This window comes from Nicotiana attenuata, chromosome 3 (assembly GCF_001879085.1).
Source record: "Nicotiana attenuata strain UT chromosome 3, NIATTr2, whole genome shotgun sequence".
Lineage (NCBI taxonomy): Eukaryota > Viridiplantae > Streptophyta > Magnoliopsida > Solanales > Solanaceae > Nicotiana > Nicotiana attenuata.
In genome coordinates, this window is record NC_031991.1 from 57048670 (window position 1) to 57060665 (window position 11996).

The 11996-nt window shown below is 37.1% G+C and overlaps 2 protein-coding genes across 3 annotated transcripts in view; both read left to right on the plus strand.

The window, feature by feature from the left end:
* Positions 332-4744, plus strand: LOC109223808 (activating signal cointegrator 1). Its single transcript, XM_019388244.1, has 4 exons — positions 332-551; positions 2211-2909; positions 3011-3109; positions 3881-4744. Exons 1-4 carry the CDS (start codon positions 402-404, stop codon positions 4235-4237), a joined length of 1305 nt encoding a protein of 434 aa, XP_019243789.1. The 5' UTR covers positions 332-401; the 3' UTR covers positions 4238-4744.
* The window catches only part of LOC109223809 (probable methyltransferase PMT2), an 8469-nt gene continuing 1842 nt past the window's right edge, over positions 5370-11996 (plus strand). Inside the window, exons 1-6 of one of the 2 annotated variants that reach the window (XM_019388246.1) lie at positions 5370-5766; positions 7040-7694; positions 8039-8249; positions 9301-9589; positions 10178-10567; positions 11774-11851. In XM_019388246.1, the coding sequence (XP_019243791.1) occupies positions 7047-7694; positions 8039-8249; positions 9301-9589; positions 10178-10567; positions 11774-11851 (1616 nt within the window). In that variant the 5' untranslated portion in view covers positions 5370-5766; positions 7040-7046. The remainder of the gene's footprint in view (positions 5767-7039; positions 7695-8038; positions 8250-9300; positions 9590-10177; positions 10568-11773; positions 11852-11996) is intronic. The other variant, XM_019388245.1, reaches the window with a different exon arrangement.

Below are 11996 nucleotides of genomic sequence, written 5' to 3' on the forward strand. Positions count from 1 at the left end.
CCAGAAAGAGAATCTGAAAATGGCGTATCTATCCAACCTGTGATACCAGTGTATTTCCGTTTGTGAAGGAAAGGGTAACAACGTCCTTTCATATTAATTTTAATAAACTAGTGGCTACTTTTGCTGAGCATTAAAAATGCTGGATAAAAAGTAAATACCACTTTAAATAGTGGCTACCCCATACAATTTTTACATGTAATTCTCCCACAAAATATTTGTTTTAGAAAATTTCCCCCAAAATCAGGGTGCTAAAGTGAATAAACCGAAACTTGAAAGTGGTTAATTGCATTAACATATACTATTAAGATGGACCAACAAAATTGGGAGCGACTAGCGACAGGGGAGGTATTTAATGCGGTGGTGAGGCAGGAACTCAGAAATAGAGAAGAGAAATCGAAAGAATGGAATCGTCAGGGCAATGGCTAGAAAGAGCATTACTGGAGCTATGTAACAAGATAGAGACTGGTCTTGATTTAGACGCTGAGATTATATCTGGGCTCGTCTCCTATTGCGAGCTTGCTCCTCCTCTCGATGCTAAAGAATATCTTGATGTAATCTCTCCCTCCATCCATATATCTGGTTTTTATAATTTCTATGCTGATTTTCTTGCTTCCAGTTTTGATGAGCATATTGCTATGGTAATTTGGGTTTTGTATTTAGTATAAAGTCCATAATTGAGGGTAGGGGTATATGACTAATTTTGGTCTGCACCTATAGACATTTACGATCAAGGGGGTCTCATGTTAGATTCAAAGGGATAATTTATCTATGTGTAAGTTTTGATCCCAGTGTACACATTGAAAACCTGATTTGAATCCTGTTGGATTTTTTTTTTTTTTTTTATTTTGTGATGAACTTTGATTTTTTTTTTTTTGAAGTTAAATTTATGACGGACATTAGCTCAGTGTTGAAAAGGTGGTACTAAATAATAGATAGAGCTGGCAAAACGATTGTTAAAGAATGATTGCGGAATTGTTGGTGATTTAGGTGTAGAATAGTAGAAATTTAGCTTCAATTAAAAGTATTTTCTGAAAGTAGAACTGAATCTAGCTTGATAAAAAATTAAAATTATTTTTGAGCTTGATTGACATTGTTTTTACTTAAAGGGGAGCCTTGGCGCTTATGGCAAATGATGCCACCATGTGACCATGAGGTCATCTGTTCGAGCATTGGATGTAGTCTCTTGTAGATATGTAAGATAAGTCGGCGTAGCCTCTTGTAGATATGTAAGATAAGTCAGCGTAGCCTCTTGTAGATATGTAAGATAAGTCGGCGTACATAGACCCGATGTAGTCTGGCATTTCCTCAGAATCCGCTCAGTGAGAGATTATTGCACCAGGCTGCCCTTTATACATTGATTAAGATTGCTTTCTTTCTCAATTCGTTTTCTCATATAACTTTATTTCTGTTGAAAGATACTTCATTTTACATTATAAACCTTTGTTTTTCCTTCATCTAGTACTTTTTTCACCGAAGATCAGTTTGTTATTATGCTTTCCACTTAAAGCTCGAGCATACCTTGGTGCTTTTTGCCTATAGGCTGTAACAGCGCTATATGAATATTCCTGAGTAATAAAGCAACTATGCTCTCTTCTAAACATTTTCACATTTGTAATATTTGCTTTTACGTGGCAACTAAAATCCGTACAAGTTCCAATGTTATGGCTATTTCTATAAGCATCTATATTTTGAAGACAGCAGTCAAATTCTGTATTATAAATCCAAGAGGTGCTGCCGCTATTGTTTCTGAAATATTTAGTTGCTGAGAGGATGAAAAGTCAAAATGGCCTCAGTTCATTTTAACCATTTATCAAATTGATGCCTTATGCTTATTGATACGAGTAATTTGTTTTTTCTTGTATGTATGTCGTTAAGTCTTCTTGATATTTAGAGAATGTGTAGATTAATAAAACGGAGCTACTTTGGTGAGTCTTTCTAGTGTAGCATTCCGTTCCTCCAGTTAGAAAGTAAAAGACTACTTTTTCATTTGGTATTTGAAAACGATTTGGGAACTGCTTAGACCTTTCTCACATTGATACTTATTAGTGATTATTAAATCTTGATCTCATGTATCATCACGTGAATTCGGTAAGATCTTCTCTGCAGATGGCCATGGCGATTAAGATTGTGTTTGGTGTTTTTTGTTATTGGTACCATTTGACTGTTGTTGGTGCATATACTGACATATTTTCTTTCTGAATCTTCTATAGAATATCATAGGTCAGGAAGCTGGAAGAAGTGTGACGAATGAATATTTGAGACGGAGAGGTCATTCAGATATATACCACACTAGTCAAGGTACTTCTGCTTCCAAATTGCAAGCATATGTAAAGCCCCCTTCAGGTGATAGTCTGGCAGCTGGAACTAAAAAACAAGTGCGAGCACCGAAAGAAAGTAAAGCCTCAAGTAAGCAGGAAAGTCAGAGCACAGCTGGGACATCAAATGGACGAAACATACAAAGAGGAAGTCAAGGAAACTCTACGACAACAACAACAACTGCACCTCAACCCCAAGCAAGTCAAAGAAACTCTAGAAAGAAAAAATCTGACAAAGTTGTTTCGCTTGCTGAGGCTGCAAAAGGGTCCATTGTATATCAACAGGGGAAGCCATGCTCATGCCAAGCCCGTCGACACAGGCTGATTAGCAATTGTCTATCTTGTGGAAAGATAGTCTGTGAACAGGAAGGTGAAGGGCCTTGCAACTTTTGTGGTGCACTTGTGCTAAGGGAAGGAAGCTCATATGCTGGATTAAATGAAGGCCCAGTTCCAATTTCCGATGCTGAGGCAGAAGCTGAGGCCTATGCAAAGAGGCTAGTTGACTATGATCGGAACTCCGCAGCACGTACGACTGTTATCGATGACCAAAGTGACTACTATGAGTTTGAGGGAAATAGCTGGTTGTCGAAGGAGGTACAGTGCACGTTTGTGAGAACATTTCACTTTGCAAGACTTGGCTTCTATGATGACACTGACTTATGTTCGTTATCCTTCTTTTCCTCCCCTTTTAACAGGAAAAGGAACTTCTGAGGAAAAAGAAAGAGGAGATAGAAGAGGCTGAACGTGCTAAACGAAATAGAGTCATAATGACATTTGACCTAGTTGGCCGCAAGGTTTTTCTTTCATTGCTATTAAGGAGGATATGTGCTCGCATCTTATTCCCTCTCTCTTTTGTTCTTTTTTCCTTTCTTTCTTTCTTTGCTCTTCGTTCTTTGTCTTTAGCATGGAGGGTGGGAAAGTGGTTCTTATCTTCTTGTTCTTTTGCGCATATCTTTAATCTTGCCTTTTCAATCATCAGGACAAACTAGTTTGTTCTTTTGGCTTTTGACTGTTGGTTCCTATCTTTTCTTTATGCAAATGTGCTGCAGCATAGCTCATAATTTATTAACATGTTGATAGAGATTGCATATAAAAAATCTGGCTTGACTTTTAACCAAATTCTAACGTGAGTTTCAAAGCCCATATCAGAAAATGCCATTGAATGTGGTCACAAGTTGCATTTGAGTATTGATCCGTTATTACGGCAATTGGTGCTCATGCTATTTCCACCATCTGCTCGTTGATAGTCTAAAAAAGTTGGAAACTTCTTCGACCTCACTGTTTTTGTCATCCCCATTTTCTGACTGTGTGTGTACGATGCAATAGTCACTTGTTGCAGTGTTATTACTTTCTTGTATTCAAGGAGCATTTTTAGATGCCTGATCCAACACCTCAACAATGTAAACATTCTTTCTCGCTTATGTGATTCATTGAAAATTTTGGTTGGGGAAGCAGTCTATTGTTTCAGGTTTGACTTTTGTAATAACCTGGAGAACACCTGTTGGTTTCTTGGAGCTCATCCTAATATCGTAACTACAACGCCTTTCTTGATCTATATTCTGCAGGTTCTTATAAATAAAGACGAGGCTTCGGAAGAACTGCATAATGGAATTCTACTCAGACCAGCAGGGGAAAAAGAAGCAACCCGCATTAGACCTAATCCAAACCTGAAAGTACAGCCCGTCTTTGTGGATCCAGGTCCCAGGAAAACTCCCAAGGCGAAGAATAATAAGAAAGGCCCGAGTAATGGCTTGTGCTTGGAGATTACTGGGAGAGTACAACATGATACCAATGAACTCTCACGTTTGATAGTAGAGGGCAAGCTACATGGATCTTCGAATAGCAACTCATGGCATGAGCCATCTGTTAATAGGACAGTCCGAACTTCAGATGACTCTGAATGTACTTTGGATTACTATTGAGAAGTATATAGCTGGTGAGTCGAGAACTTTCATCCCCACACCTCCGAACATGCTGTCTTCAGATATAATTACTCAAGATGTCAACTGAGTTTTGTTTTTTCCATTTTTTCTGGGGTTGGGGATGAGGGCAGAAAGTTCTATAAACTTACTATTATAGGTCATGATTAATCAAGAAAAAAGGTCTTCTGCATAATTTTGTTCGGGAGGATTTTAACGTGGAATTGAACTTACTGTCATCTATGTTCATCCGACATTATCGGCCGCCCGCCCTATCATCCCGTATCTCAACCAACTTTTTTCTTGTCGGAAAATCTCTCGGATGGATGCTCTCCACGAGCTGAGAAAATATATCAAAGTGCAGGTCACTCGGAAGCTTCCTATGTATTACCAGGAAGTTGCACCTTTTTGTGGATTATATTTTCGTTTACTTTATAGTGTATGCATTTTTGGTTCTTTGAAATTGGCAAATTGGGATGAAAAATAGAACACTCACGTTCTTTTACTCAAGCCTTTAGCTACCTGTAGGCATTTTCATTTATGTCAAAAATTGTTCCACAGATAATACAACTAAACGAAGATGCAGTTTACTAGGAATTATTGATAGGGAAAAGAAAAAAGATGAAGATGTAATCTATTTTTGCTTATTCCTTAGCAACAAGTTATATTATATGCTCACCTGCAAAACTTGTCTCCCACATTATACTCGCAACTGAAATTTTTCATAATATTGTACATTAATTTCAGTTGCATCTTTGAAGATGTAAACCCGGTTTAATGTTAAATCAGCGATAAACGAAAGACTATGACTTTACTCCCTATTGAAATTTTTATTTATAAAAAATAGGACTCTAGTAGATTTTAGTTTGTCTTCGATGATTAACTTAATTAAATTGTTAAAAAATATATTTATCTCATAGGTAACGGAATCCATTTTCTTCTTTTAGCTAAACATAATTTTCTTTAAAAAAATATATTCAACAATCAAGGAACCAAATACTGAACAGTAAATGGTAAAAGGAAAAATTTTGAGCAAAATATTTTTCAGAATAACATTATTCGTCGTACCCAATTGTTTTATACTTATAACATTTTTTTCACTTTCCAGACACGCAGATGAAAATAAATGCTCGTCCTAGTCCACAACGAATCCCATCTGGGTTGGGAGATGGTATATTTGATTCTTTTTCCTTAAAAAAGCCAGCCTAGTAATAATCCGAGGCCTAAATTACTCCAACTCCCCTGTTTTATTGAAAACATCGGATTTGTCTTTGTAAGTTATAATGTCGAATGTTGTTGTATACGTACGACTCTCACGAACTAAAATCTTTGCCAATTCTCTCCTTTTCCCCCCTTTCTTTCCCTTTTCTCTCAGCCCCCTTGCTCATTCTAACGAACAACATCCTTATTACTGTAACTTCCGATCAACAACTTTGTACTCTATTAGTACGCCGTAAATAATCGAACTATGCTCTGATCCTATTGGAACCGCAAAATCCTGTTTTTTGAGATCCGTAAGATTTCTATTCTCAGTACGTATTCTTCATGTTGATTTCTGTTTATTTTCTCTCTCTATGTGTGTATTTTCTTCTTCTTCTTCTTTTTGTGCTGATAAGAGATATAAACTCTTGTGGGTGCTTATTCATTAAATTACTAAATACTCGGTCAATTCTTGCAAGAAAATTCTGTTTCCTAAGTAGCAGTTGTTTCATAGTATTTCAGGAATTAGGACAAAACTTGTTTTCGGTTCTTTCTTTTGTGCTCGTCATGTGAATGTTGCTGTTGAGATCTTTTAATTAGTTCTGATATAGAAGAAACAATTGTTATTTCTTGATTTATATATGACGTTGGGTAATTGGATGATAAAAAAACGTCTGAAGTGGAATAACATAGTGTTAGTATTATTGAATATACTAAATTGGAACCCTTTGTTTTTTTTTTCCCCTCTTATGAGTTATATAGTTACATTGACATCTATTTGAAACTGCAAATCAAGCAGATTTACTTGTTTATTACTTCCCTTTTTTACTTGTATATATTAGGATGTTTGTTGTCTTGACAACATGCAAGTGCTTTCATATTAAGGCTTACGGGTTAGCAAGGTTGCGGGAGGTAGAGCGCGTGTGACAGTTGCTTACAATGAGATGTTGTTTGGTGAAAATGTGAATTATTGGTCTTCTATAAACACCTCTATTAAATGGCACAATAAGTAAGGAACTCGGCAAGATGTCATATATCTAGTGAGGGCAGAAGGTGTAGGCTGCACTGCACGCAAGTTACATTTTGTTATGCAGACAAGAAGAGGGGCAGTATCTCCATAGAAAAATAACAAATAGAGGGACGAGGGGTATGCTCATGATGTAGTGGCAAGTGCAGCACTAATCATTAACTGTGACTGATAACACCTTTCACCTTAAAATGCAGTGGAAGTTGAATCTTGGTAATTTAAAAACTCGCACGCCTTGATTATGTCAGTGTTAAAATCTTGGTAATTTAAAAACTCGCACGCCTTGATTATGTCAGTGTTAAACAATGGTCTGAGAATTACTTCTTACCTGATTGTATTTCTCAAACCAAAATTTGTTTGTTGATATGAGAAGGTACAGGGACGGGCTTATTATCCATCGAGTTTCGAACCATGCACCATTAATCCTTGGGGATTTCTCGGTTACCTAAAAAAATGGTTGATGGGGTTGTCAACAGACTCTTCATCCACATCCTTAATGATTACTTTCCATGAAAACTATTGAGCATTTTTTTCTCTCATTGTTTCCATATCATCTGAAATCTATAATACAATTCCAGATCAATCATGGCAATAAAAGGAAATCCAGGAGAGAACAGAAGCCGAGGTCCGTTGCCAATATTTGTTGTAGTTGGACTTTGTTGTTTTTTCTATCTTCTAGGAGCATGGCAAAGAAGTGGTTTTGGGAAGGGAGACAGCATAGCTCTTCAGATGACAAGGAAGGCAGAGGACTGCAGCATCCTCTCCAATCTAGAATATGAAACTCATCATGGTGATCAAAGTGGTACGGTTGATGATCCCAAGCTAGAAGTCAAGCAGTTTGAGCCTTGTGGTGAGCAATATGTTGATTACACACCGTGTCATGATCAGATGCGAGCAATGACATTTCCTAGAGAAAATATGAACTACAGAGAGAGACATTGTCCTCCAGAGGAAGAGAAGCTGCATTGTCTTATTCCAGCCCCAAAAGGATATGTGACTCCTTTTCAATGGCCGAAGAGTCGTGATTACGTACCCTTTGCAAATGCACCACATAAAAATTTAACAGTTGAGAAGGCAGTGCAAAACTGGGTCCAATATGAAGGGAATTTATTTAGATTTCCAGGTGGTGGAACTCAATTCCCACATGGGGCAGATGCATATATTGACCAACTTGCTTCTGTGATCCCAATGGACAATGGTACAGTTCGAACTGCATTGGATACCGGTTGTGGGGTGAGTAGAAGCTTGTCAATATATTCTTGTCTCTTTACTAGCCGTCTTTACTGCTCTAATCTGTATGCACTTACTCCCGGTTCAGATGATTTAGCTGCTGCTTTTTCTTTGCATTATCTATCTGATAGTTGTACTCTTTGGTTGAATACTTTACGTTTACAATATCAATTAAGATTCATTTTCATGACAGCTGGTAGTTTGTACAATTTTGCATTATTTTCTTGGTTTCCTCTTCTTTTGCGATGTTAAAGCTTTTACTTTTATTGCTGTTTCCATCATAATGATTTATGTTTCTACCCCAATTCAATCTCTTAATGTTTGACCAATGGCATATGGCATCTTAGGTTGCAAGTTGGGGTGCATACCTTTTCAAGAAGAATGTTATAGCCATGTCATTTGCACCAAGAGATTCACATGAAGCTCAAGTACAATTTGCTTTGGAAAGAGGTGTGCCAGCAGTTATTGGTGTACTTGGAACCATAAAATTGCCATTTCCATCAAGGGCCTTTGATATGGCTCATTGTTCACGATGTTTGATTCAATGGGCTGCAAATGGTGAGCATCTTTTTCTGGATCTTTTCGTTCTCCGCGGTCTTTTAGTCTAATTAGAAATCTGATAAGACAGGGGATTGCTCCACTAGAAAGATGCCACCTATCTTGTTAGGCATATGTGCTTTTCGTTTAGTATTCTAGGCTCTTCTTTTGCGTGTATATGATACCTTGGCATTACAAACTAATTGGTATTAAGACTTAGTTTTTGTTGTTACATTTTTATTAGATCTGGTATTTGTGGATCTTTTTCGCTTGGTGAAAAGATTTGTCTGTTAGTGTAGGGTAAATATGATATTTAGAGAACCTCTTCTTCTGAAGAAACCCTTATTTACCTTGAAACACAAATAACTTAATATTAGAAAAAATAGACTGGAGTAGAGCGGAATGGATATACAATATTCTTATAGTAGACTCCTACTAGTAATCAACTTAGCTCAAGTCATCCTCAAAAGAGATATGCTAAACACAAGCTTTTATTAGGCACATCTTTTCTTGTATTTGTGATGCATGCTTTTTTGGTAATTTAGCAACCATTTTCCAGTACCAATTGCCAACCCAGGATAATCCTAGATTGATTATCCCTTTCCAATTTGGATTGCCAAAACAATTCACTTTAAACTTTCCAATGAAAACTGGCCTATGCTAATAAGCATACGTTCCCCTTAATTAAAGAATACACATTTCTTAGTCTCATTCTCGAAACCTTGCAAGTCAAATAAGATATTTTACTTGTCATATTTATACTTGTATTGTACTTAAACATACATTTGTACCTGGTCATCAACTTTCGTAACGTGCATCTACATGCAAAGCATATCTTTCTTTTTCCTTTTTTGGGTCCCCCCCTTGGTGTTAGAGAAGGAACTTTAGGAGTAAGCAATGTGTTTTTGGTTTTGATAAGTCTTATTCTGAAAGAAGATAGTGCATGTGGACGCTGGTGAGGATTGGAAATTTACTCTATTGGCTGTTTTTGTATTTTGGATTTTTTTAATTACGTTCTTCCTTCAATTATCTTTTATTATTTTCCTGATAACTTCTGAGCTACTCTTTTAAGGTGGAATGTACATGATGGAAGTGGATCGCGTGCTCAGACCAGGGGGGTACTGGATACTTTCAGGTCCTCCCATCAACTGGCGGACTAATTATCAAGCATGGCAACGACCTAAAGAGGAGCTGGAAGAGGAACAAAGAATGATTGAAGAGATAGCTGAACTTCTCTGCTGGGAAAAGAAATATGAGAAAGGTGAGATAGCAATATGGAGAAAACGAGTAAACAATGAGTACTGCAGTGAACGAGATTCTCGTGTAACTCTATGTGAATCCTCGAAGTCAGAAAATGTCTGGTAACTTCTTGCGCCTTATAATGTTATTCATCAAAATTGCAGTTTCAAATGGCCAAATAAATGGGGATTTTCTTATCCTTTATTGTATTATTCAATGGATGCACAAACCTGTAATGGCAAGCATAATTGAAGTTATTATAGAGGACCCTTTTTATGATTTTTGTCAGTCTCTTTAGGTAAAGTCTTTGCTCTTAAGATTTTGAGTGGCAGTGATGTTTGTTTATGATGTGGTATGTTTAGTAGTCAAACGGGATATCATAAGTTCTTTTATAATATTGTTTATCCTTATATTTTGTTGCCGTGTCCTATGCCTTTCATCTTCTATGACCAAGCATGCCATATTCCTACAAGCACTTGCTGTTCCATACCAAATCGTTTCATTCCTTTCTTATAGTGAATGTGAGATGTTGAAAACCACAAAATGTTTGCTATAAAATATGAGTACAATAATGCTTATTAAAAGTACTGAATTGCGTTACTTTTCGACTATAAATGGGAATCTGACGATTTTGAGTTCTCTATGACTTTGATGTTGAAGTTTTTGGTCTCCATCTGATTACGTGATATGAAACCATTATATTGCTATAGGTATAAGAAGATGGAGGCATGTGTAACTCCGTATCCTGAAACAACCAATTCTGTTGAAGTTGCTGGTGGAGAGCTCAAGCCATATCCTGAGAGACTTAATGCTACTCCTCCAAGAATAGCAAGTGGATCTGTTCCTGGAGTCTCTGTTGACTCATTCCAGGAGGACAACAAGTTGTGGAAAAAGCATGTGAAAGCTTATAAGAGAGTTAACAAGTTCCTTGACACTGGGAGGTATCGCAATATACTAGATATGAATGCTGGCCTAGGAAGTTTTGCTGCAGCGCTAGAGTCACCTAAGCTGTGGGTTATGAATGTTATGCCAACTAAAGCTGAAAGCGACACTCTTGGCGTATTATATGAACGAGGCCTGATTGGCATATACCATGACTGGTAACTATATGAAGCTCTCTTATCTTTTATCATTGGTCTCTAGCATCAGTTCCACTTTCTTTTCATTAATTCTAGATGGTAAGTTGTAAAAGAATAGTAAAGAAAAGAATGTTGTGGAGACAAGAAGATGTACAATCCATTGGTCTGACTGTTAAGTTTATTTTGAGAGATGGTTCGTTCTCTTTGTCTTCTTACTTTGTTGGAGTTGCATCAGATACTGTCCAAGTTTAAATTCTTAGATAGGTTTAGCAAGCAGAGTAGCTTCTCTCTCTGTGACTATGCATAGGTTAAAATTGTCAAATCATAACTACCTTTTTGCTTCTTATATGTTTCCCACTCACTTCTCATTGAAACAAAGGTCTTGTATCTTCCAGTTAATGATATTTGTAATTGCAGTTTATTTTGATTTTACTTGTTGAGTAGTTGCTGCTTCTTGATATTTGATGTATAGGAGGATGCATCTTCATTGCATGTCCCACAAATATAAACATAACATTTAGTACCTGTTGAGCTCAGAATGGGTAGAGCTATACATTTGGTAGGCCGGCTCATGCTGCCAAAAGCAGAACAAAGATAATAATTTGCTAGTTAAACACCTCAGGGACTCAGCCAGCATATGTTTGAACTTGTTACTGCATAACAGTAGTCAGGACATGCCCTTTTACTGATTTTGAGACTAGAGGGACATAGAATTTCCCAGGATGGGGAAGACTTTAGATGCCACCATCTTTTCATATTCATATACCTATGTAGTTTTCTTTCAGGACTCTGGCAAAGGGCATTAGTCTGGTTTGACTTTCAATCATGATCACTACTTTATATAGTCCTTTTATATGACATGGAAGATACTATTTCCAACCCCCAGGTTGCATGTCTCAGCATTCTCAGTTGACGGTAATAGCGTGACAGGATTACAGTTCTGTTTGAGCTTGTATTCAACTCTAAATCCCCCTCTTTGCATATATATCGGAGATAGCTCGAGGTTTGACCTTATAGGAAGTCTTTTGCATGATTTCTTCTGTTCGTGATGCTAAAATTGCAACACTATGAGCCAACCCTTCTCAGTTGGTGCTGATGTTTTTTTAATGCTTTTGCTTTATAAGGGTAGGGGAGATTCTGGTATCTTGTGAATTTGCTATCTTGACCTTTCCTTACTTTTTCTTGTTTTTCAAGTCTCTTATTGTTTGTTTCATCTTCCAAATTCAGGTGTGAAGCCCTCTCTACCTACCCTCGGACTTATGACCTTATTCATGCAAATGGAGTTTTCAGCTTATATAAGGACAAGTAAGTTCTTCAGACTCCACTTGATCTGCAGAATCTAAGCTTTTTAATTTAACTTCTTCCAATTGTTTGTCATGGAGACAACTCCTTGTGGTAGAAGGTTACCATGTATTTAGCAGGTAGATGAAGTAATTTTCTTTATAAGACC